Source organism: Mytilus californianus, unplaced genomic scaffold (genome assembly GCF_021869535.1).
Source record: "Mytilus californianus isolate M0D057914Y unplaced genomic scaffold, xbMytCali1.0.p SCAF_1, whole genome shotgun sequence".
In the NCBI taxonomy this organism is placed as follows: Eukaryota; Metazoa; Mollusca; class Bivalvia; order Mytilida; family Mytilidae; genus Mytilus; species Mytilus californianus.
In genome coordinates, this window is record NW_026262581.1 from 129,709,483 (window position 1) to 129,736,238 (window position 26,756).

At 33.6% G+C, this 26,756-nt stretch overlaps 2 protein-coding genes across 2 annotated transcripts in view; one reads left to right on the forward strand and one right to left on the reverse strand.

Moving 5' to 3' along the window:
• Window positions 1-24,629, forward strand: LOC127739007 (uncharacterized). The gene is made up of 4 exons (XM_052250559.1): window positions 1-42; window positions 5,878-6,608; window positions 20,866-20,979; window positions 22,327-24,629. Exons 2-4 carry the CDS (start codon window positions 5,963-5,965, stop codon window positions 24,627-24,629), a joined length of 3,063 nt encoding a protein of 1,020 aa, XP_052106519.1. The 5' UTR covers window positions 1-42; window positions 5,878-5,962.
• The window catches only part of LOC127713229 (structural maintenance of chromosomes protein 6-like), a 396,756-nt gene that overhangs the window by 231,341 nt on the left and 138,659 nt on the right, over window positions 1-26,756 (reverse strand). The window lies entirely within an intron of this gene.

Sequence of the window (26,756 nt, forward strand, 5' to 3'; positions counted from 1 at the left end):
GTAAAAATTTTGCAGACATGTTAGATAACAATATTTATCAAGGTGAGTAGATATATTGTCGGATTTTTCCCCGTTTAATCAGTTTTTATAGCTTAATTTTTAATAATCACTAGTCACTTCATGTCTGCATGAAAGTTACTCACAGCCAGGCACTTGGTGTACGCATACAAGCCATTTTTTATTTTATTCGTTGTAGATATTTTCAATCGATTTTCTTTATTTATATTCAAGGTTATTTGCCTTAAGGTTCACCTATACACTTTAACAAAAATGGCTGTGTTTACACCATGAAATTTTCTCTGAATGCAGACAAAACTGTGTAATTCTAATAGTTTTAAATCCTGGCAGCACCTAGATATATACAAGTTGTATACATTTTGTGTTTTAAAAAGAAAAAAACTTTTGTGGATTTTGCTAAACATTTTCTTTCTTTGCCACAGGTGGTGTAAAAATGAACAAAGTCATGTGAAATCTTTGAGATGGTCCCCCTCAGGTAATGATTGTATTGTATCATTGATTGATATAGACAATATAAATCTACTCACAACAAAGGTGATTTAAATAGTGTAAATGAGTGGACTGTATCAAAGAAAACTCAGGTGTTTGTTTGTTTATTTCACCATCTTCTGTGGCAAGGAAAGAAAATGTTCATCAAAATCCATAAAGTGTTTTAACTTTTTAGAACATAAATTGGATGTAACAATAATTTATTAGTTACTTATATGTTATATAAGTTATGGTTATACATAGTTTGATTTCCATTACACTCAGTAGTCATTATTTTAGGATTTTCCCAGGATTTTTTGTTTTCTTTACTATTGAGAAGAAACAGATTTATTATCATATCTTAATCAGCTACATGTGAGTTTATCAGGTGTTCTTAGCAGGGTGGTTTAATTACATCAGTTCCATTATAAGTATACATGTTTTGTTAATTAGTGACCACTTGTGGCATCTGGCTTTCCTTTATCCTTTGTTTGTTTGCACATAAACTTTGGTGTAGTTTAGCTCCTCCCATTTAGGAATATCCCATTAAGTAGTTGTATATTGAAAACCAGTACATGCTGTCTTTAGTGTCCAGTTTTTTCAATGCAGATTAAGCAGTTAAAAGAATAATTTTGCTCAAAAAGTGGCTTAGCTAAAAACTTGCCTCCCACCAACCCCAACCTTACACCTTCAATATTGCCATGACAGGGGAATCAATCTCAGCACAGTTTATATAAGATTCTTATTGATTTTTCTGTATATGTATATGTTACAAAAGTGCTTAAAAATTTCATTCCAACACCATTTCATATCAGTAGATCTCGGCAACCAGTAGTGCAAAAATTACTTTTAGGAGCTAATATGTTGGATTGGTGTGATGTCAAACTAGGGGTCTATACTTTGCTACTTTTCAGTAGGCACATGTACATAGACTGCTGGTTTAGGCATGGATCAGATAAATAACCTTAGCAACTGAAACAAGTCCATCATGTTTGGACATTTATGAAATTTTATAACTGGTTGTTTCAAAAATTTCACTCATCCCCCAAGAATTTCTGGGGATAAACTGTCAAATTTCATACAAATTCATTCCAACACCAATTCAACATCAACACTACTTGGCTTCCTCATAGCCACATACTAGGCTTCCTCATAGCATCATTATAGGCTTCCTCATAGCCTCATAGGCTTCCTCAGACATAGCCTCATAGGCTTTCTGATAGCCTCATAGGCTTCCTGATAGCCTCATATGCTTCCTGATAGCCTCACGCATTTATTTGGAACCATAGATCCAATTGGATTGGTGTCTGTCCAGGGGTCTTTACTTTGCTACTTTTCAGTACGCACATAGGCTCTTGGCTTAGGCATGGAGCAAAAATTTTAATTTTAGCTGAGTAGATTCCCCAAGGGCCAAAATTAAGTGATGAATATAAAATAATAAAAGTTATAGTTCATTTATGATTTATGTTTCATTCAAACCTGGATACATACTGGCACTGCTACGCAATACATGTATTTACACAGATTATTATAATGGGATAGAGCAGGATTTTGAATTATGTTGATTATATTGTTGATATGAATACTAAATGCTTAATTTTACATATCATGAGTTCAAATGGAGAGTTCTGAAGCAAATCAGGATAATTAAAATGTTGCTTAAATTAATTGTCTTAAGAACTCATTATGTGTGACTTTGAGGATTTTGTTCATTGGGCACACATTTCGGCAAGTTAGACTTATACTCAGACAGGTTTCTAATGTCAGGTCAAAATATTTTTGCAAGGAGGTTACTGTTTTTCTGGATGTTTACTCAGGCGTTATATACTTTTCATTATTACAAAACACACATCCACTGACCAAAGGAGAAATATGTACAGTATAAACAACAGACACTTTAATATTAAATACAACATTACAACAAATTATGAATGGACCTTTAGTATATCTACAATCCAGAATCGGTACTCTAGTCAAACATGGAACAAATTACAGTTAAAAATAATCAGGACCATTTCTGAGGACTTTGTATAAACTAGGTGCTGCCAGGCATTTAAAAAAACTTTTAAAATTACACAGTTTTGTTTGTACTCAGAGAAAATTTCATGGTGTAAACACAGCCTTTTTTGTAAAAGTGTATAGATGAACCTTAATTGATTGTGTTCTTGTTCATACCTGCAAATTCATGTAATATTTACAGTCCATCTACTTTTAAACATAAGAAGAATAAAGAAGAGAAGACTACTTTTTCCAAATTAATGGGCTAAAAGCAACAAGAGATGCATCTATTGTAAAATAATTAAACAAAAACCAAAAAAGGAAATAATTATTAACTGATTGATAAAATGGAAATAATGTAAATATCTATCTATATATATATATATATATAAGTTTGAAAATCAAACCAAACAGTGTTAGAATTAGATTTTTATGCTGACAAATTTTTGTCACTCAACTGGATTTGAACTCACACCTTTGATACACTACAGCACCAATCGCTTAGCCTCGATCGTGACCAGCGCTCTCAACCACTCTACCACATCTGCTATAAATAATATAAGTTCAATAGTCGTAGTGTTACCTTGTAAGGCGAATCTAGAGATAGACACAAGACATGTGTTTTAAGCGTGTGTAGATGTTATACTATTTTTTAATACACAATGTATTTTTATTTGTCAGCAATCTAACTCAACAATTTGTATATACCGTATGGGATAATGATTCAATTCATTATACAGTCACTAGAAATAAGTATATCATACAAACAAGTCTAAGCAAGTGACAACCATACTATATATATGCCCACTGGATCTCAGTGTGTTTGAGATACATGGTAAATACACATATAAGTCTGAAAATTAAACCCAACAGTGTTCGATTTGGTTTTTATGCTGACATATTTTTGTCCCTAAACGGGATTTGAACTTATATATGTATATATATATGTTACAGACATTTACTAAATTCAGGCATTTTGTAAAATGACCTAAAAAATTTGGCGTTTCCTAAAATGCCTGTCAGATTCTGGAATTTTATATATGGTCTTAATTTTTTCAGGCATTTTATTGTCAGATTCCGGCATTTTATATATTGACTAATTTTTGAAGGCATTTTATAAAATGCCTGGATAAATTGAAAAGCATTATACAAAATCCATGAAATTATTTTATAGAATGAAACTTTTTCTAAAAAACTGTGCCATTGAAAGTATTGAACAACAGAGCAGTTTTATCTATGATAATTACCGAATTTTATCGCTTGCATTTTAAGAGATTAAATAATTAAAAATAAATTCTGCTGACTTGTATAAAATTCCCACAAGCTCTGAACTCCACAATTATTGTTATTTCATTAAATATTTGGATGGCAGGTTCTGTTACTCATGTATCCTGATTTTTTTGCAATTATATCGAGATTTTAATATGGGTAAACTACTGTCGCCTTAATTCTTCATATTGTAAAGACCCAACAGTGGCGGATCCAGAACTTTTGATAAGGGGGGCCCTCTGACTGACCTAAGGGGGGGGGGCCGCTCCAGTCATGCTTCAGTGATTCCCTATATAATCAACCAAATTTTTCCCACAAAAAGGGGGGGGCGGGCCCCCCAGGATCCGCCTATGCCTAATAATTCTCTTTAGACAATGAAGATGAAGTTACTCATATATTTGCATCACAAACAAACACGGCATTGCATGGCGAAACATATAAGTTAAAGAGAGGAATTCGTTTGGCTGTGCAGGATGTATAAATTCGCATACCTTCTCAAAGGGGATATTAAATCTGATGCCTCGAGTAAGGAGAGTTTCACACTCTCTGCATATTAAGAACTCTTTGTTCGGTAGGTGGCCTGCTGGAAGGCAACATTTCTGTCCCTATCCAACACACATGCATTGCAAGTAGCAGTCGAAATTCCTGTCCTTTATCCGGGTCACTTAATTGCAGATTTCTTATCAATTTTTTCTCGTCCTAAACATTTGCTACTGAACGCAAACAAACAACAGTCAGTTGATAAAAAATACCTTCTTTTTCTCTGCTTCATATTACACACTTCTATTTTGAATCTAGATTTTCCCAAAAAAATAATTGTAAATTTTGTTCTATTGTAAGAACAATGTGTCCTTCTGCCATCATGACAAGAAGATACTCATAGTAAAATTACTATCTGAAATACAGAGTGAGTACATACTTAACATAGTTTCACTAAAAAGAACTAATTAAAGACATACTAAACTTAATTTTACCAAACTATTAGTTAGTTTCTTTGCAAGTTATTATGTTCAAATTTTGGTCATGATTCACAATGATATCCCTTTTCTGCAAATTACCTAAACCTGCAATTTGTTGAGATTTGTCTCAAAATTTCAGTCATTTTACAAAATGCTATATATTTTTGGTCAATTTCGATAATGCCTGTAACATATAAGATAAGATAAGATAAGAATTTTATTAATCTAATCAAGAACCCATAAAGGGCATCATTTACAACAATATTAAGCACAATATGATTGGAAAAAAGAAAAACTATATCCTAATATAATACTATCATATATTGGACAGGATCAGTACATGTATACACATTGATATTGTAATGGAATAAACATAATATTTTCTACAATGTAGAGGGTATTGTCCTTATAAAAATGCTGTCCTAGGTTTAACATTGATATTGCAATCCCTGTGGCAGGAGCATTTTCAAACTTGAAATCAATAATACTGTCTCTACCTACGGCAGTCTATATTACTTGACCACTCCCTCATCATAAGTAAACTATTATGTAATGAATTTTCTAAATTGTGTACCGCATATATTTCTTATTGTTTGGTGGGATTTCGGAACGTTTGATACTCGAGCCTGTTTTGGTAACTATACTTGTTTCTTCATTATTATGTACATGTATTGGAATATTATTATTTAGCTTTAATCTGGTTTGAGCGTCACTGATGAGTCTTTTGTAGACGCCGAAACGCGCGTCTGGCGTACAAAATTTTAACCCCAGTATCTGTGATGAGTATATTGAAGTCAATACTACTATCCCAAAGCAGTCTATTATTTATCATGATAATGATCCCTTCAATCATAAGTTAATAACTATTATGTATATTTCATTGAAGTTTATTTCTGTTTAAAATGCTTGCCAGTAAGATGTTACACTTCAAAAAAAAAATTTAATTGTGTATTTTCATAGAAATAAAATTGAGATGCTTTCATGTTTTCAAATAAATCACAGTTTTTTTTTGTGTCATTGCGTGAATAGAATGTTTAAAAGACTTTAAAATCTAGTCAGTAGCGTTGTATACAAGATTGCCCGAAAACTCCTGAGATCAGTAGGGTTCAAAAACTGCGGAAACCACTTTGTCTTTTTTCCTAATTTATGTGTGCTTTATTTTTAGAAAAGACAGCCTACCGATTTTGTGATGTAAAATCTCAATTACTGTTGATACAAACACGTCATGTCAGGAACCTAAAACACCAATAATGGCTACATCAACAGTGTTAAATGAAAACTATATCACAAACTATGCAAGACTTGGTCATGCAGCCCAAGAACTTCTTCCTGAAGTGTTACGCGAACTTTTATTGATTAAGGAACCACCTACTATGCTTTTCAAAGATTGCAAAGCCAATAAATATTTTGCTGATCGAGTACTCAGACTAGTAGAATGGCAACGTATTACTAATGTTGCTACTGACGGATACTCTAAATTTGACATACAACTATCATATAAAATTATACGAAATCTTAACCTTGTGACATGTCCAACACGTGGTTGGGACCACCCTCAAGATCCAATGGTTCATGAATTGACTATAGGCGATGATGTCGAAAGAATAAGACGACAAAGAAACGAAATTTTACACAAAGGAGAAACTAAAGTTACTGATAAAGATCTCGCGGAGTATTTTTCAGTCTTCAAAGGTTTAGCAATACGACTAGAAAATTATTTAGGCAAACCACAGGGTCATTTTTTATCCAAATTCGAACAGCTTGAAACTCGTTGCATGGACCAGAAATCAGAAGAACAATTCATACAAACAATCAAGAATTTGGTTAAAAACGAAGAAGATATCAAAGATGAAGTTGGCAGAGTTCGAATAGAGGTAGAACAGCTTAAAATAAAAGGTGAAAATTTAAAATACTTTAAGATAGGCTCATTAGTCAAATTGTTATTATAATGTCATTTATTTCACATTTACTATATATCAATGTTAATGCCAGTATTCATTTAGTTAACTGCCTCGGTGTTCGTGTGGTAGGATGATCGCCTCGAGGGCACAAAGTAGTGGGTCCGATCTATGGCTGCGTCAAAACAAAGACTTAAAAAGTTGTATTTGCTGCTTCGATTGATTGATTGATTTTTTATGTTTAACGCCACTTTCAGCCCTATTAGCTATATCATGGCGGCCAGTTTGTATTTCTTGTTTTGTGGGGATAGCAAGAGTGCTCGGAAAGAACCATCCGTGACAGACGCTAAACACGCGGCATTTAAGAGAATAAGAAAAGACTGATCGTCTGGTATTCAGAAAATGACGAACTTTAGCATCAATTCTTCCATTCATCAATAATTTAGTCATACACTATAAATTAATCGAATTTAAGTTATAATTCTACTTGCAACAAGTGACGGCTATAAAATGTCCCCAACTTAATTCTAGCCTGGCATCCCGGCCCGATCTAGCTGCACGTCGTATACTGACAAGATTAGCCAGGACCCCAGGCTAACTTAATTCACGATGTGAAGATTAAAGAATACACCCTATAACCAGTTACCGGTTCTTCAGATGCGAAAGGTAACTCAGATCTAAATCTGCTGTTAAACGTCTGTTGAACACGATAGCAAAAACCATGGTTTTTAATTGCAATTGGTAGTAAAGCCTATGTAAATTGCATTTTTCTTTTGATGTTTTAATGAAATAACTTGCCTAAGGCGAAGTGTACGTAATTAACTACTCCACAGAATTTTTTTTTAAATTTTACATATGGATTCTGCTTGTACAAATACATCAGAAAATAAAATAAATAAAGGGGGTAACCGTTTTCGTTTTTCAGATACAAGCTGTTGAAGTTAACAGCATGATACACCAAAAATACAAAGGATATATAGGAAAAATCATAAAAATCGGCGGATATTTTTACTTTATCAAGATTTTCGAATTCGTTGGTCCACAGAATTTTTTTTAAAATCGATATAAGATTCAAAAATGTACGACGAATCCATTGGCAAAGAAAGTCCTTAGCAACCGTGTTAGTTTCCAAGCTATATCCTGTGGAAGTTTGATTTTTAGCAGAAAAAATTAAAAAAATATTCGGCGACGTTATTGATGCCTACTGTAACGTCACCACAACTTCTATACTATAAGTATAACGCTATTATACCGTACAGTGTCGTTACAAAATCGTGAGTGTGTATAACCTATTTTCCTAATTATTGCAAATGCTCAAGCGTAATCAATTGATAAAGAAATAAACTGACTAATTTTTAAGGATATTTCTGCTGCCAAAAAAAAGCCAAATTGGCAAATAAATATACTGCAAGCGAAAGAAAGTTATTGTAAAGACTTTAACTCCATCTTTTCTAAATTGGACAGGGTTCCTCGTCTTTTTTGAAATGCTTGTATTGCTCTAATTTTTATGAATCAAATATGGAGTTTGAAATTGTTCCGGTAAACATAGCTTTGGCAGAATGATTTTATACATATTTAAATAATCGGTTATAATATTGGGATCGCGTATACACATCTTTTTTCTAAATCTTATTTCTGCATGTTTGTATTTAAAAAAAGTAAATATGATTTTCTGCCATCTTTTCATCCTCGCCATTTCCGGCGCTATTCGAGGTATTGCGCACAAAACCCATTTTATTAAATAATTCGTCAGGTTCACACACGTGCACGTGCCAAACTCTGCTATTTTATTTTAAAAATTTCCTGTCTCGATTGCTTTCCCTTTTCTTTAACTACACTGTCCCAGGTTATGGGGAGGGTTGAGCGTTCACAAACATGTTTAACCCCGCCACATTCTTTATGTGCCTGTCCTAGGTCAGGAGCCTGTAGTTTAGTGCTTGTCGTTGGTTCATGTCTGTCATATTTGTTTTTTCGTAAATTGTTTTGTTATAAATTAGGCCGTTAGTTTTCTCAATTGAATTGTTTCATATTTTTCATGTCTTGACCTTTTAAAGCCGACCATACGGTATGGGGTTTTCAGTCTTATTGTTGAAGGCCGTACAGTTGCTATAATTGCTTAGATCCACTTCATTTGAACTTTGGTGGATAGTTGTCTCGTTGGCAATCATACCACATCTCCTTATTTTTATAAAGCATGATATAATGTTTGCTGGAGTTTCAGCAACAAAGGAAATAATTTCTTGTACCATTTTTTGTTAAATATCTACATGCACGACTCCCAAAAAATAAGAAAACTGCATCTGTATATTATCTTGAGAATTCTTATGGCTGTAATAATGTAAAAAAAAAAAAGAACCCGTATATGAATTTCAGCAAAATAAAACAGATCGGAGTTTTTGATATAACTTCCCGTAGCACAGATCATTCCCAGTGTTGTGCCTTAGCATTGTGTATATTGTAATGCTATAGCATTGTGTATAGTGATATGCTATAAATGTACCGTGAGAAAGGAAGAAAGACCATTCACAATTTGTCTTACATTTGTTTTTCTCTCTTTCAATTAAATAAAAAAAAAAATAAACCTTTCAGATGTAGAGTTCATAAGAAGGAAGTATTCCCTGTGGAACACCCAAACCCCCTTTTTTTTGTGCTCTCTTTTTTCAACCCTCTAATCTAATTAAAATTAAAACTTTGATTTCTAACCGATCTATTCATGTTCCGGACCGGCAACTTTTTTATTTAATAAGAAAATCTACAGTGCCGTTATACACATGCATGTTGATTGCTTGGAGTCCCCGCCCGAAAAGAAAGAAATATTCAAACTCCAAGATACTATATTCCTGAATCACGTGATTTTTACTACGTGGAGCTTAAATTAGAATAAATACCGAATATGGAAAGTGAAACTACAATTCATAACATAAAGTCCGTTGGCAAATAGAAGAAAAAGAAGATTATTTTTGGCAAAGGGTACCGGGGTAATCCTCTTTGTGTTCAAAATATACATGAAATATTTGCCACTGCCCCTTGTCTCAGTTCTATGAATGTTTACCCTGAGTTTTCTATCTGTTACTGGTGTAATGCTATAACTGTACTCACGTAATGCTATAAGAATGTACCAAGGGCGATTTTATGAGAATGTATCCATCCAGTATGATGCTAAAAAAAATGTACCTTAAATGTAATTTTATTAGTATGTACATTTTTTTTGTACCTAGTGTAAATTGCAAGGAGACTAATAGTGTAATGCTATACGAGTTTACCTAGTGTAGTACCATACGAATTGTGCCTGTATATAATGCAAATGAATTGCTTTTTTGTTTATATAATATGAAAATAAGGAGATGTGGTATGATTGCAAATGAGACAACTATATCTGCCACAGTTTAAGGTAGATCGGGTGTCTTTTTTCTGAGCGTCCGTTCTGGTCATGTTGCAAAAAACTTTTTTGTTTTTAAAATATTTTACCAAGTATCATTCAATATACTAGTACAACAAAATACCTAAAACTTGAAATTTAAAGACTGAGCTATAAAAAAATAAAGTGTCGTAAAGTATATTTAAAATTTTTGTGGATTTTTTCAAGAAAATAAGGCCCGTGACCCCCTTTTTTATTTGATATTTCAGAAGTATTAATGAAAAGCAATTCTCTCATCGAATTTTAGTCAGTTCTATCGTTTAATGTTTCCTCGATAAGGAAAATGTAAGCTTCCCCTATATAAACAATATAAAATAACCCAAATTTCGTTAAATTCAATGTATTATTACGAAAAAATAAGGTCCGTGATCCCCAGTTTTTATATTGAAATTTGAAATTACATTGACCCAGAAGTCTTTTACAGAAGCTTAAGAAAAATCTATCGTCAAACATTTAGACACCCCAGCTAACTTAAATGAAATGGATGTAAGTAATTATTATAGGCAACCATACGGCCTTCAACAATGAGAAAATCCATACCGTATAGTCGGCTATAAAAGGCCCCGACATTGCATACATTATTTTCTTCACTTCTCCCCCTTCTTCCCCTACCTAATATACTCTACTCTATTCTATCATAATCTTCAATTGAGACATGAGAAGAAAAATTTTATTTCAAAATTGTATTCACAACTTCTGAATGATACACAAAAGCACAACAAAAGAAAACAAATTTCGCTAGAAAAAATAACATGTTCTATTTTTATCATACATGTGTAGTTTCAGTTTCAACCATGGTTCAAAATTTAAAATTTACCTTCCCCAAAAATTGCGGACGGAATAGAAGACACCTGTTTATTTTCTGCACCTTGGATGACATAGATTTTACTTATTCTGAGATAACTGTTCACTATTCGTATCAAATTCATTAAAATTAAACCAGAATTGACCCCACAATATTTTTTAAAAAATCATAGTTTGAATGAAATTCACAGTGTAGCGTAAAATTGTAGGTAACGAATAATTATACTGCATGTGATTTTGTGTTGAACTAGAAAGACGTTAGCATGTCCGTTTTTTATGCAATTGAAAATTTAAGGACATGATTTTTATTTATGTAAAAAGTATAAAAGATACTAAGTAAGACCGTAATCAACTTATAACTAATATACAAGTCGAAGAACAAAGCCAAAAGCAAAAAACCATCAGATTCCGTCCACAAAACATTACACAGAAACTAAGAATTGAGCACTGGTTATAGTTGTTGATACGAATAGAAGCAGAATTGTCACTGGTTTATTTTTTTATTTCGTTATAATTTTTTTCTTAAAAGGCGTTTTTGCTTTCTGTTGAAATAAACACGAGTCGTATTGTGTACCGCAGGGCCGTTGGAAGGAAGTCTAAAGAGGGAGTGCAAAGGGGTGGGTGTGGGAGGGGCTTTCGTATAAACCATAGATCGCACTGAAGGTACTATTTATTTAAAGAATGACTGTAATATTTTTTCTGTCTATGAAGAAATAACATAAAAAAACGTGGTGCACACTGAATAACCCGCTACGCGGGTTATTCAGTGTGCACCACGTTTTTTTATGTTATTTCTTCATAGACAGAAAAAATATTACAGTCATTCCTTATAATTTAATTCTAAATTCCATTTTTAAGGAGTAAATTTTGAAAAAAAACGTTGGTGACGTCACGGTCACATGACAAAATTATGTCTATGAGCTGATAGACAAAAAAACTTTCAGCCAATCAGAAGACGTGTTACATCCAAAATTAAATTATTTCAACATATCATTGGCTTAAATCAATATAACAGTGGTAACGTTCAAAGTCAACTTTACAATTTCATTCATATGATAACGACAGAGACCATGCACACACCACCTTTGTTACGTCCGCAATTATTCCGGATAAAATATAGCAATACATTCTTATATACACATAGACCTACTTGTATTTATTCATGCTCTATTTGGAGATTTTAAAGACGACATGGCTTCATGTGTCTTTCCAGTTTACTTTTATTATAAACACATCATGTGTTCATAATAAAAGTAAACTGAAAAGACAAATTTTATGAATGAACTACGTGTATCTTATTATAATATAATGGATTATAAGAAACAAGCAGTTAAATTAGCATCTATTAAAAATCCTTGAAAAAACATAGTTGATTCTCTCTCTGAAAAAATCAATTTTAGATTTTGTCCTTGGACAGATACATGATTAGCTTGGCTAGGCTAGGGGACGGTACGGATCCTACAAATCTCAGTTTAACCCCATCGCATTTGTGTTAAACATCATAGTTGTATGTATGTTGAATGACTTATGTAGACTAAAGGAGGCTCATTTTAGTTGAAACGGGGGGGGGGGGGGGCTATTTTTGTCTCGCCTTGACGGAGTCAAAAAGCGAGACATAGGTATGCTGTTTCCGGCGTCGGCGGCGGCGTCAACAATGTATTAGTTTGTGATTAGGTCTAGTTCATGGTGAACCACTAGTGGAAGGTCAATGATATTTGGTATGCAGTTGTATTAGCATTGGCAAATCTCATTACCATGGAGATTATTTGGCCCCGCCTCCTCAGTCAAGGTCTATTGACTTTGAAACTTTCATAGTTTACATGTATTAGTTTGTGATTAGGTCAATTTATGGGGAACCACTAGTGGTAGGTCAATGATATCTGGTATGCAGTTGTATAAGCATTGGCATATCTTATTACCATGGTGATTATTTGGCCCCGCCCCCTCAGTCAAGGTCTATTGACTTTGAAACTTTTCATAGTTTACATGTATTAGTTTGTGATTAGGTCAATTTATGGGGAACCATTAGTGGTAGGTCAATGTTAATTGGTGTTCAGTTGTATAAGCATTGGCATATCTCATTACCATGGAGATTATTTGGCCACCCCTGATCATGGTTCATAGACTTTGAAACTTTTACATAGTTTACAAGTTAATGTTTGTGTTTAGGTTTGTTTAAAGGGAACGACTTATAATAAGTCAATGGTATTTGGTATGCAGTTGTATTAGCATTGGCACATCTCATTCCATGGAGATTGTTTAGCCATGTACCTTCAGTCATGGTTCATCGACTTTAAATATTTACATAACTTACATGTTAAAGTGTTGCTATTTTATAATTTCAACATTTGCATTATCAAAATTACAAAAAGGCGAGACATATCTCTGTGATAACAGTTTATTTTAAATCGTGAAACAATTTTCTTTATTTTTCCATTTGTTATAACATATATCAATATGATGTTGTAAGTTGTTTTTTCAACAGAATAGAAGTATACAAGATTGATTGCACATTAATTCTATGACAATTTTAACGTTGCATCAACGGCAAATTGGTGTTGAGCTGTACAGACTCCAATGTAATAACTAATATATAGTTCTACGGTTCAAAGGGGCTGTGTTTGAATTAGAAAATGACGCATATCAGGCTAAATGTATGTAAATATATGGGGGGGGGGGGGGGGGGTGGGAGGTGGACAGTGGGGTACTTTATCCCAGCTTCCCGCCCCCTTTACCCCCGTTTTCCTCCCCGCTCCCCCTAACTCCCGCTTCCCGCCAGCTCCCCCGCTCCCTTCCCCCCCTCATATATTGGTCAAAACGTTTTCGAGTCCGTGTTTTGCATTTGTTTTTTAGTTTTCAATATTGAATGTTCTTGTTTGTCCTTGTGAGTCTTATTTATTCCTGGGTTTGTCTTTCATTCGTTCATCGCCCTTCTTTTTTGATAGTTGTAATTTGTTTTTGCGAGGGGGGATTTGATTTCCATGCTGGCGACTTTTGACAGTTTTGTCATAGGAATAGCCGGTGGTCAGTACTACATTCATAATTGTAAGTTCCGATCAAAACCAGCTGACAGTGCGAGAAAAAGTTGTTGAACATTTCCAAATGAAAAAAAAAACAACAAACAATTCCAAGTAGCCAGAAAATGTAACATGTGTAATTTTCCGATTCTATAAATAATAACATAGATGATCTCTCAAACTGTATCATAGGTGTCCTATTCTGTGGCAGCATGGTCACAGTAACCCGTGGAAGTGCTCATACGTGCCTGAAAATTATTATTATATTTTTTTTTGAAAGAGGGGGTGCGATCGCACCCGACGCACCCCCCTTCCAACGGCCATGCCCTGCTCCTGCGTGTCTTACTCTAAAACAAAAACAGTGGTATTAATAGAGTCAGACTAACTCACAATAGAATACTCAGATTTCTGATTGGATTCATTCTGATAAGTTTCTTTGGAGTTTTGAGATAGCACAGGAATACTTGTTTGGGTTCGTGACAGACCGCACGAAGTCATTTCTCTTTCATGTGCCCATTTTTCCTTTCTTGGAGTAGGGGAAATAACTCGCGTAACTAATCTTGCACGTTTTTTATCCCAAATTCCGCTAGAGGCGTGCAATTACGTATACGTAAATGTCTGAAATTTCGACCCCATTTATCTCTAAATTTAGCACATGAAGGTATATTTTTTATTACATATTTGAAATGACAAGGTGAAAAATAGCTTGTATGCAAATTTTCGTAAAAAATTTACCGTGGGATCAAAACTGTATCGTAAATGGCTTGTGCAGCAATTTTTAAAAGAAATTGTATACACGTAGAACTTTAAAAAATACAAAGAAAAATCGGAAAATTTAAGTGGGTAACCGATCTACTTTCGGAGTTACAGCCATTTGAATATGTGAGGAAACCACTATCAAGTACATAGACATAACGTCAAATGTAACTTAAAAATTTGAAATGTAATGGTTAATCTATTCTACCGTGAAAACCAATCCTACGATTTTTCTTTCTCGTTCTTTGAAATTCTTTACTGCAATTGAGGGAATTTTTATGCCAGCAAGGAAATAAACTGTCTGATGTGTACCCATTCCTGCATCTAAATAGGAAAAACATATTTTTCTGCATAACAAGTGTGGACACAGATGAATGTGGATAGTATGTTTGGATGTTTGACAGTGTTTTATATGACAAAAGGAGTTCTATGTTTTTCCTATATGGTGTTATTAACTGTGTTGCACGATGACAACCAACCTGAGCATGAGGAGTGTTGTTTATTTAATATTTAGATTTTATGTTCAAGAGGGCATGGAAGAGACACTAATTGCATTAATGACCAAATGATTATGATAGAATATTTTCCACATCTTTGATTTTGGATAAATTTTGTAGCTAGGAGAGCAACACATAATAGGTTCATTTTTTCATGTGATTTTTTTTTAAATGGGAGATGATATCTGAGAACATGATATCAGGAGGCTGTAATTCAGTGGTTGTCGTTTGTCTATGTGTTACATAATATTTGTTTTTCGTTTATTTTGTGTACATAAATAACATAAATGACTATGCATTTTGGGCTTTGCTCATTGTTGAAGGCTGTACGGTGACCCGTAGTTGTTAATTTCTGTGTCATTTTGGTCTGTTGTGGAGAATTGTCTCATTGGCAATCATACCACATCTTTTTTATATGTATTTGCTCACTATTTGTATGGTTCTATTTATATTACTTTGTGGTGGATTGTCAGTATCATTAGTAAAATATTTTGTTAAAATGTCGAAATTGTTTCTCAGATTAGAAGACATTTATTGGTTTTTAGTAATGAAAATGCCTGACATGATGCTTGGGGCTAGATGAGCTAGAAAGTAAACTTCTGTGTTGTTTTTTATCAATTCTTTGATAACATCTCCTCCAAAGCTGTCGAAGCAAAAAAAAGTTTTGACCAATATGAAAACGATATCAACAAAAAAACCTTTGTGAGCATGCTTCAAAGACTCATAACTGATCCAAAAGTAATCTGATAGAATTTCAAGCATGTCAAGTCGGTATTATGAAAATCTACATAATATGTCTAAATATCAAAAAAGTTATAGTATTCAATATGAAAGTATTGCAAAATTATTCTCTTTTCAATTTTTTTTTTGTTATATGGATACAAATATAAGTGATACCAATACAGTAATTGTTGTGGTATGAAAGTGTAGTAATTAACATTTACTGTAACAATGTTAATTCACACAAATTAAGAAATAAACAAATGAATGAAAAATGTTGAACATGTACAATGAAATTTAGTTTTAGAAATCAATTAGGCCAGATCGGCCTTATAAATTTTTTTTTTTTTTTTTTAACATACTGAATGACCATTTACACTCAGGACCGAGTCATCAGTAGGCAGTACAGATGTATTAAAACAACCTAGCATCATATTGCTAGTAGCGAGTGTAGCATTGTCGGGTAAATTTGTTCTTTTTTTAAAATTTGGTTAAAGGACAAAAAATGTTTGGTTCAAATCATAATAAAATGCTTTTATCTCCTTATTACTTACATTGTACATAGAATGGATACTACCCTGACAAATCCTTGTACATGAGAGTTGTCTGTCAAATCTTTATTTCACAAAGAATGAATTGCATAACAATGAACTGAGCTCAAAGCAAAGCACTTTAATAATACACTTAGACAAAGAGCTCAATCCAGTGATATACTTTGTACTACAGGTCCTTCATGAACATCCTATCCACCAAAACCATATCTCACAAACATGCCATACTACATGTACATGGTTCGATCAGAAGTCCTGAAAAAGATATGAATTTTATTATCATATTTTAATTATACATACACAGGTTAAAAGTTATATACTCCAATGGCAGTCTTTCCTGCTAAAATGTCATGTGTAGAATGTGATATACCATTTTTGGGTCTATATGACTACTGTCCTTTATATTCATTAGGTCATTTTGACACAACAAAATATATAGAAAATGTTAACTTTGATCTGGAAATTGAGTTCTTTTTCGCAAAATAAACCCACTAAAACTAAACTTTGAATGCAAAAGACCCCTAAATGGCTAACAGATATTGCTATAAAGAATAGTCCATGATGATTATTGTTATTAAAGAGTTCATGAAATGTACACCGATTCTGTCAGTTGAATGGACTAGAATGAGATAAGTTATATAAACATAAAGGTTTTTTCAACAGTTGTGGTGTAAATTAAATCAGTTTTATTTTATGGTGGACATATTTAAGTATATATGTAGACCATTGGCTTTTCAACACATTGATATTTTACAATATCGATTATCTATTTATTGTTATATTGTTGGTATTTTTCACCTTCCTAAAACAGTTTTAACGCAACATGAACGCAAGCTTAATAGATCTTGATAGTGTGTCCTCACATATTTTGATGTTGCTGAAAAATTTTGGTTGACATATGTATCCTCTTCTCATCGTTTTTCGTGCTATTAAGAATGCATACTGTCGTCACAATTTCCATTGAAAAGGCATGCATAGTACAAATTCATATGACGAACGAAAACATATGATCTGACCATATACATGTACATGTATGTATAGGTTATCAGCTTTTCTACACATATTAGCCAGTAAGCCGCAATGAACCTATTATGGCGAGTGAGCGCAGCTAATGAGCTAAAATGAATCAAATTGTGTCATCAGTGGGGGATATTTTAAGGGATCTATATGAAGAAAACCTGATCATCTGTTTATCGTTCTATTACTGGCTTTTTCACCTCCCCAACTTGGCCTCAGACAGTTTTTACAGACGAAAGCAAGCTTGATAACTACTCCTCACACACATGTATAGATTATCGGCTTTTCTACACGAGTCATGAATATCGTAAAATGTTAGCCAGTGAGCAGGCCCGCAATGAACCTTTTTAGCAATGAGCCCAGCTAATGAGCTAAAATGAATCAAATTGTGTACTCAGTCACAGTTGGTGATATTTAAAGGTATCTACACAAAGAAAACCTGCTTATATAAATCTTAGTGGCGGATCCACAACTTTTCATAAAAGGGGGGTGGCCGCTGACTGACCTAATTAAGGGTTGCCCACTCCCATCATGCTTCCCCAGTGGCGGATCCGGGGGGACGGTTCCGAGGGTTGGAACCCCCCCCCTTTTTTTGGACGATCAATGCATTTGAATGGGGACACATAGTTGGAACCCCCCCCCACCCTTTGTCCAGAGTTGGGAACCCCCCTTTTATAAAATGGCTGGATCCGCCCCTGCTTCCCTATAAAATCAACCAAATTTTCCACACCCCCTGGATCCGTCTATGTAACTGTTTATCGTTCTGCGTAATACTGGCTTTTTCACCTCCCTTACTTGGCCCTGAGACTACTCTCAGCTTGGCCCTAGACAGTTGCTTATCTGTTTATCGTTCTGTCACTGGCTTTTTTTAGACTAGAGACTTCATGTGTACAAACCTGACGTCAAACTCGTGTACTATAAAAGAAGAGACAAATAATTTCACATTAAATCCTGTAACATTACATCTAAAGATAATTACAATCCAAAGTAAATTATATTACGATGTCAATGGACTAAATTCACGCGCAAATGTCATCACTGGGATAGACCAAAACGAATTTTAGGTTTATGTATCATTCACATTCCGATCAATTCACTCAGTTAAATAAAATCAGAGACATATAATACAATATAATATGTCTCTGATAAAATATATGTGTTAACTATTTTTATATTGGTTTTGAATTTAGTTGAATCTATCAGAAAAAAGGATTTATTTCTCGCAGATAGCCCTCAATACTATACACCAACTCGACACTAAAGCTATAAAACCCTAAAACATTATAGTATATGGAATCGTCCAAACGGATTACCTAATTTTGATATAGGTGAAATATGTAGATTCAGAATTGTGTACACAGAAATAAGATCAGAAATAAAGCCCTATGTAAGGTGAAAACAATAACACAACTGTATAAAATCATTGTTTATTAAATTTGCTTGCATAAGAACCATGAAGTTAAAATTTATAACGATTACGTTTATCCTGTCAACCCCTTTTCTTCATTGCATCAAGGCTTCCGTTGCTTTACATCGAGCAGCAATTCAACCAATCGGGGAATGTTAAGTTGGGACATACCTCTATTTTTGGAAGCGTGATCTTTACATCGAGGCTTGCGTTGCTTTACACCGAGGCCACAGTAGTTCGACCAATCGGGGAATGTTTATTTGGGGCATGTGACCTATTGAACTGCAGGTTTTATAATATTTTAATCGAAATTGTAGAAAAATGAAATGTTGTTAATACATACAAAACAGAAAATGATGAATACTTTTAGTAAAAGATAATTTGGATCCGGGTTCTGTGTATTCACTTCATTTGTACAACTCTCCTTACTGATGCCATTTTTTGGAATTTCTGTGACCTAAATGGTTCGCGAAAATTAATATTTTATTATATATATAGTAACTATCAGATTGTTGATTTACAAAAATTGTATTTGTTGACATTAGCTTTATTGGTTTCGTACATTTTTACGAAAAGCATGATCCTGTACATGTGAAACTGCTTGGATAATTTTAAATAAAGATTTTCATTTTCAGTTTATTGAAAAATTTGTTACATATATTTTCATTTCAGATATTTTTGCTATATTTTAATTATTGCCAAAATTGCAAAGGAACAGATACTAGTATTGCAAAATTAAAAACTCGAATTCTAAATATTGACAGCACTATTTGTTTACAGTTTTTACTGAAATCGCAATTATTAGTCACGAAACTTTGTCGATATGCAAAAATAAAAACTCTAATTTCAAATTTTGATAGCATGAAATTTTGTAAAAAAAATGCAAGCAAAAATTTCTGAAGTTTCAGTATGATATATGAACTTGAGTGTTCATTGTTTTATTTTTCAAAGCGATGATATTAATAGTAATTTTCGTGCAACTGTTTTGAAATTTTTATTTCACATGTTTTCGTGCTTGACGCTTATTACACACCATGTTTCGTATAAATTGGTCAAAAGCAACATGTAATCTAGTTTTTTTTTAAATTTTTCGTTTATCTTCAAATTGCCATTTTACTTCCCGTTCGTCCGTTTACAAGGTCCCCTCTCCCCTTTTCCGATTTTCAAGTTCAAGTTTCTTTTCCTCTTCCCTCAATTACACTAATCAGTGATTTCCGACATTATGTTAACAAAATTTATTCCACACCCACCAAAAAAAATTAACTTCTGTTTCAATATTTACAATATTAATTAAATTTTACGCTTAGTACTTTCTACTTCTATTTATAGACCACATTGCGGACGTGAAAGAAAGCACTGTAAACAACGTTTTTTATAATCATGAACTTCCAAATGTTAGCTGGAAAGATATCATCTAGCATGAATATCAAGTCAAGAATATCAGTATAATAGGCATGACATAAAAGTGTTTTTCTCTTATGTCGAAAATTGAATAGTGTGTCAATAGTTTTACAAGACAAATTTCTTTCTTTTTATGGAACTGTATAGTGTATATATTTACTTGTGAATTTCAATATATGAAATGAAAATAAAAAATATCCAACGTTATAGTATAAGCTTTAATTTATAATATTGCGTGTGTATGTGCCTGTGTTTATAATTTTACTTCATTTTATGTTGTAATGTTACACTACTATTTCCGGTTAGGGTGAAGGTTAGCGCCTGTTAAAACGTTTAAACCCGCTACATTTGTTTGCACCTGTCCCTAGTCAGGAACCTGTTTCAGAAGTTGTCATTTGTTGATATGGTTCTTAAGTGTTGCTCGTTTCTCGTTTCTTAAATAGATTAGATCGTTGGTTTTCCTGTTTGAATTGTTTTACACTATAGTCATTTTGAGACCCTTTATAGCTTGCTGTTCGGTGTTGAAGGCCGTACTTTGACCTATAATTGTTTACTTTTTACACATTGTGACTTGGATGGAGAGTTGTCTCATTGGCACTCATACCACATCTTCTTATTTCTATAATCTTGCTTCATGGTCTAATAGATTTATACGTTCTACTTCAGGCAATTCGATATCTAAGTTAGAAGAAGAAAATAAATGTCTTGCAGAGCGATTTGCTAAAGTTGAAGAAATGTTGCTTTCTTTACTAAAACATAACAAAGACACAATGCCAATTGGTAAGTACATTTTTAAAAGAATAGCAAACAGGTATATAATATGTTTACAGAAAGGCATTTCGATTCAATATGTACCTTTTAACCGCAGAGATTAATTTACAAGATCAGTATTAAATCTGTATTTAGATTGTACAAAGACAGGCAACACGGTTCGCCTCCGGTACAGATATCACTGCCTTATATTAGAATATAAAACCACCAATTCATGCACCCACTTCAATTTAGAATATGTAAAAGTAACCCTTCCCTGACAAAAGAATAGTGCTTTTGATGTGATTGTTTACCTTAACTAACAAACAAGTTTGCAGAAATTAAACTTTTGTGAAAGAGAAACACATATGTAGACCATTATGAGCCAAAATATATATGTTCTTTAATTCCTCTTGTACAGAGATGTGTAATATATACAATTATATAAGTATAAGATCAAATCATTCATGAGTAATTAATTTTTTTGGCAAGTAAAGGAAAACAAAGAAAGAAAATTAATTGTCTTCAGAGAAAAACACACGAGCAGTGTCACGTAAGAACTTGGCGCAAATGTTCACAAAACTGTTCCATATCTGGACAGTTTTCTATGACAAGATTTGTATGACCCATAAGAACCTTACGTAATACACACGTGGAAGACGAGAACAGATTGTCTTGAAGAACATAAGTTTGAATTCCAAATATCAGTTTGAGGTATGAATGTTACCAGTTTTGCAAGGAAGAACGCATTGAAAAGTCGACAGTCGTTTTAGCAGCTATCCATCCACTGAAAATTCCACCAGTATGTAAATTTGTAAAGCGAACAAAGTCACTGTTATGTTCCATAAGCATATGGCACTCTGGTGTAGCTAGCGCTGTTATCGCAGAATTAACAGTCTTTTTCCACAGCAATTTTATGGGAAATGTCTTTGTATTAACATATTGCGTAAGGTAATGTTCGGGTCTATTCTTAAACAAAGTAGTTACATCAGGTATGTATAACTTTAAGTTTTTTCCGGTATAAAACCACACATATCTCTGTTACCACATAAAACACAGTCTACGGAGAAAAACACACTTCCCTGTTCAGGACGCATTTAGGGATGCTAATGCCTGAAAGAACATTAGTTCTTCCTGTCGATCTCACAAACAATGTCATGTTGGCCTGTGTTTATACCTGGTTTCTATGAAGTTAAACTTAAGGTAAAACATTTAGAAAGCTGTGAAAATGGAAAAATTTGGTTGATTATATAAGGGTTTTGAACTGGTGGTCTGACACCTAAAGTGCCACAAAATTTGGCGCAGTTATATTATTATTTGATGTATTTGGTTCATATTGCAATTCTTTACAAGAAAAATGACACTTGTTTTTTGCAGATTTATTTGAACCCTATTTAGTGGAATGGCAAGAAGAAGAAAAAGACTTTGTTCTTACAAGAGCGGCTCAATATGTTCTTGACGCTATTGTCACTGACAGTTGTAAATGCATAGTAGTCACTGGCTGTCCTGGGAGTGGAAAATCTGCAATTATTCACCATGTTGTCATATTTCTACAGAAAACTATGGCATACGAAATAATACCAATTGTTTGTGAACCGGGAGATTTTAAACAATATTTTAGTTCCAGCAGACGGCAAGTATTTGTTTTAGACAATACATTTGGTACGATTGCAGTAAATGCACGACTTGTTGAAAGTTGGTATGCCAATCTAGAAGTAATTGAAAAAATGTTAAACATTGGCAATACTAAAGTTCTTTTATCATGTCGTATGCAAATAATGAATGATTCTCATCTCCAACGACTTAAACTATTCACATCGAACGAATGTAATTTGCATACAGAAAAAATGTTTTTGCTCGAAAAAGAACGCATGATGATTGCAGAAAGATACCTAAACATTTCGGAAATAAAAGAAATTTCGGATATAATGAACCTGTATGAATTCTTTCCACTGCTTTGTAAATGGTATGCAAAGAATAAAAAAACAAGTATTAGAGATTTTTTTCAAAACCCTGTTGACATTTTTAAACAAAACATCGTCGAAATGAAGGAAGATCCAAACAAAATCCAGTATTGTGCATTTGTTTTATGCTTATTGTATAATGGGAGATTACATGAAAAATGGTTTGAAATAGGAAGTGAAAATGAAAGTACATTGCAATCGATTTGTGGAGAATTTGGAATTGACTTTCGGATTAAAAGAAAAAATCTACAGCAGCAACTGGATAGACTTGAGAATACTTATATTAAGAAAGTTAACAGAAATTATTACATTGTGCATGATAAAGTATATGATGTCGCAGTGGTAATTTGTGGACAAGACCTTATAGAATGTTTTATTGAATATACAGATTCTACATTTATTGGTGATCGATATCAGTTAGAGTCCACTGAAACAGACTTTGATGAAACCGTCATTATAATACCAAAACAACACGAAGATAGGTATTTCCAACGAATTTTGAAAGATCTAGTAGAATATGGACATATATACAGTTCATTTCAAAATAGACAACTGCAGAATCAACAGTATAGGGATAAGCTTATGGCATTCATGCGAAGCAATAAATGTATTATAAGAAACATACTGCAAAAGATGGACGAACTTCAGCTACGTTTAATAGAAAGCAGGCAACAACAGACCGAAGATATTATTTCACTCTCCGCTGAAGAAGGTGACCACTCATCTTCCGGCGAAGATAGTGACCACCCATCTTCCGGTGAAGATATTGACCACTCATCTTCCGGTGAAGATTGTGACCACACATTGTTCGGTGAAAACACAGAAAGCGATAACACGGAAGTGCAAAGGCCTAGAAGAAATAAACAAAATACCAATCAGATATGTCCGACAGATGATAAAGACTTTCCACTACCACTTCTAGAGTCTTCTGTACAAGGCCACGAAGATATTGTAAAACTCTTGATCAACTTTGGCTGTAATGTCAATGTTTTTGACAAATTTCGTAGAACTGCATTGTTTCTTGCAGCTTCACATGGTCATCGTTCTACTGTCGAAACACTTTTACAAAGCAACTGCAATTCATCATTGTGCGACGTCTGGGAGCGATCCCCTTTTTATGTTGCTTGCCAAGAAGGTCACTCAGATATAGTTAAACTATTACTAAAGGTTTCAGATATCTCCAAATCAGACACGTGCTACTTTAAAACACCCCTTCATGTTGCATGCGAATTTGGACATTTTATGATAGTGAAGATGTTGTTAGAAAATGGATCTAGTATTTATCAGTGCAATACTGATGGCCATTCGCCATTGTTTGTAGCTTGTGAAAGGGGACATACGCAATTAGTGCAATTACTTCTTGCTCATGGCGCTGATATTAACCAGAGAGACGAAAAAGACAAAACACCGCTCTTTATTGCTTGCGAAAACGGTTATTCTGAAGTAGTGAAAATTCTTCTTGATCATAAAGCCAATATTTCATTATGCAACTCTGATGGATTATCGCCAATACATGTAGCCTGTAAGTGGGGTCATACAAATACAGTAACCATTTTGATAGAAAGAAACGCCGATATTAATAGATTAGATCGTTTATATGGGCGAACGCCACTTTTCCTTGCAGTTGAAGGACAATATAGTGAAATAATTGAGCTTTTGGTCGAAAACGGCTGCGTTATGTTCTTTCTTTTAATTATTCTGAATGGTCTCCTTTGATAGCAGCTTGTGAAGGTGGTTACGATTCTATAGCACAAATGTTGTTAGAACGAAATTTTCACATAAACATCCGTGACAGGAACTTCAAATGTCCTATTCACATAGTCTGTGAAAATGGTTTTACAGATATTATGACAACTTTGTTAAGTCATGATTGTGAAGTCGATCGTTTAGACGGAGATGGCCGATCAGCTTTGTTAATAGCATGTGAGAATGGATATTCAGATATTGCTAAATTACTGCTTGAAAACAAAGCAAACCTTTTACTGACTGATGAGGATAACTGGTCACCCTTTCAAGTAGCCTGTTACGAAGGACATGCAGATATTGTTGAATTGTTAATACAATATAATGCTGAAACAATGCAATGTGATGATAAAAACCGTTCACCTTTATTTATCGCATGCATGAAAGGCCATTCAAGTGTGGTAGAATTATTGTTATCAACGAATAGGGCCGATGTAAATCAAAGTGATGTTCGGAAATGGACTCCATTACACATTGCGTCAAAGGAAGGTCATAGAGATGTCGTAAAAGTATTATTAAAATATGGAGCTGACAAGAATTTACCGAATGATACTGGTAGAAGTCCTTTAGATTTAGCTCGTTCTTCATTTCGGACTGCCATTGTACAATTGTTAGATGTTGACACTTCATCAAACGATTGACCACATATATATATATAATCAATTGCAAATCATAAACACATCTTTAGCTCATCTGGTCTATGGCCTGTATGAATGAGCCTATGCTACTACAACTTGGCTTCCGTCGTTTTGTATACATTTTGCATAAAAGGTAATTCAAGCGGATGGTTGTCATATTGGCAATCATACCACAGCTCCTTATTTTTATAGTAGTCAATGATACTGACATGATATAAAGCAAACTTATTTATTTTAAATTGTCCGTTTAGAAATTTAGAATTTATCAAGAATATCAGGTTTCAACTCCCTGAGGAAAAGTTGACCTTAGCTGGATTTAGCTGTTAATTTTATGTCCTTTTTGGTCATATATAGCTCTTCAACTGTTTCGGTTCTTGTACATCCTTGGCTTTCAAATTTTCGGCTTTGAGCGTTCCTGGTGAAGGTATTTCCAGAAAAGCTCTTCGGACGCAAGACATTTATAAAGTGTTGTTTTCATTTTTCTTTAAACATAATGATAATAGATATAGAACATCCGACGCGTTTCAAAAAATGTTCAGAATGTCAAGTACCCTATTATCAAATAACAAATGTCACCTAATTCCCTAATGATCAGTTATCTTTTTAAAAAAAACTACAATAAATCGAAGTTATAAACAGCAAAAATGATCAATGAAGCATTACTCGATTTACAAAAATACAATCATGCTTTAAACCATCTGTCGACTACTTGGAGGTATTGCCTTTAATTGACGATTTTTGACACATTTTTTATCTTTACTGGTCCAGTACAGTTACCGTTAGAAATTCGCAATTTTTCTCCAATAACCTTTAACAGGAAATACTGATGGAAATGTTCTGTTAACACGAAAAGGTTCACCAAAAGTTAGGTCTAGGCCCATAGCCTCGGACTTTAATCTCTCTTCTATACAGCGTCCATGAATACGAAGACCAATTATCATCACTTATGAATCTAGTTCCTAAATTATAGAAATGACATATTAATAAGAAAATTATTGTCATATTTTGCTGGTTTGAGGTAAATTTGATAGACTTAGGTGTTATCATATCTCATATTTACGCATTGATAACGGAAACATTACTTAGTGTATATACATGAAAGGATTTTATATATTGATTGATTAATGCGTGTTTAAAGCCCAGTGGCAAATATTTAATGCATATTCAGGATGAGATTAATACAATGGGTAAAATCTACAAGGTACCTCGACCGGAATGATTGGCGTTTGTTTTTTTACTGCTACTATAGGTAATGAAAGTATGTTGGATTAGGACAGAAATTGTGCCTTGATACAATTCACTCACTAAGTTCAAATAAAGTGGATGTAAGCAATTATAGGCAACCGTACAGCCTTCGACAATGAGAAAACCCATACAGTATAGTCGGTTATAAAAGGCCCCGATATGACAAACCTGAAACATTCAATTAAAAAAAATAAAGGCCTAATTTATAACATAACAA

Coding starts and splice junctions, on each gene's coding strand:
- LOC127739007 (XM_052250559.1), top strand. CDS start 5,963: ATGGCTACATCAACAGTGTTAAATGAAAACTATATCACAAACTATGCA. Junction 6,609..20,865: donor AGAACAGCTTAAAATAAAAG/GTGAAAATTTAA, acceptor GTTCTACTTCAG/GCAATTCGATATCTAAGTTA. Junction 20,980..22,326: donor CAAAGACACAATGCCAATTG/GTAAGTACATTT, acceptor TGTTTTTTGCAG/ATTTATTTGAACCCTATTTA.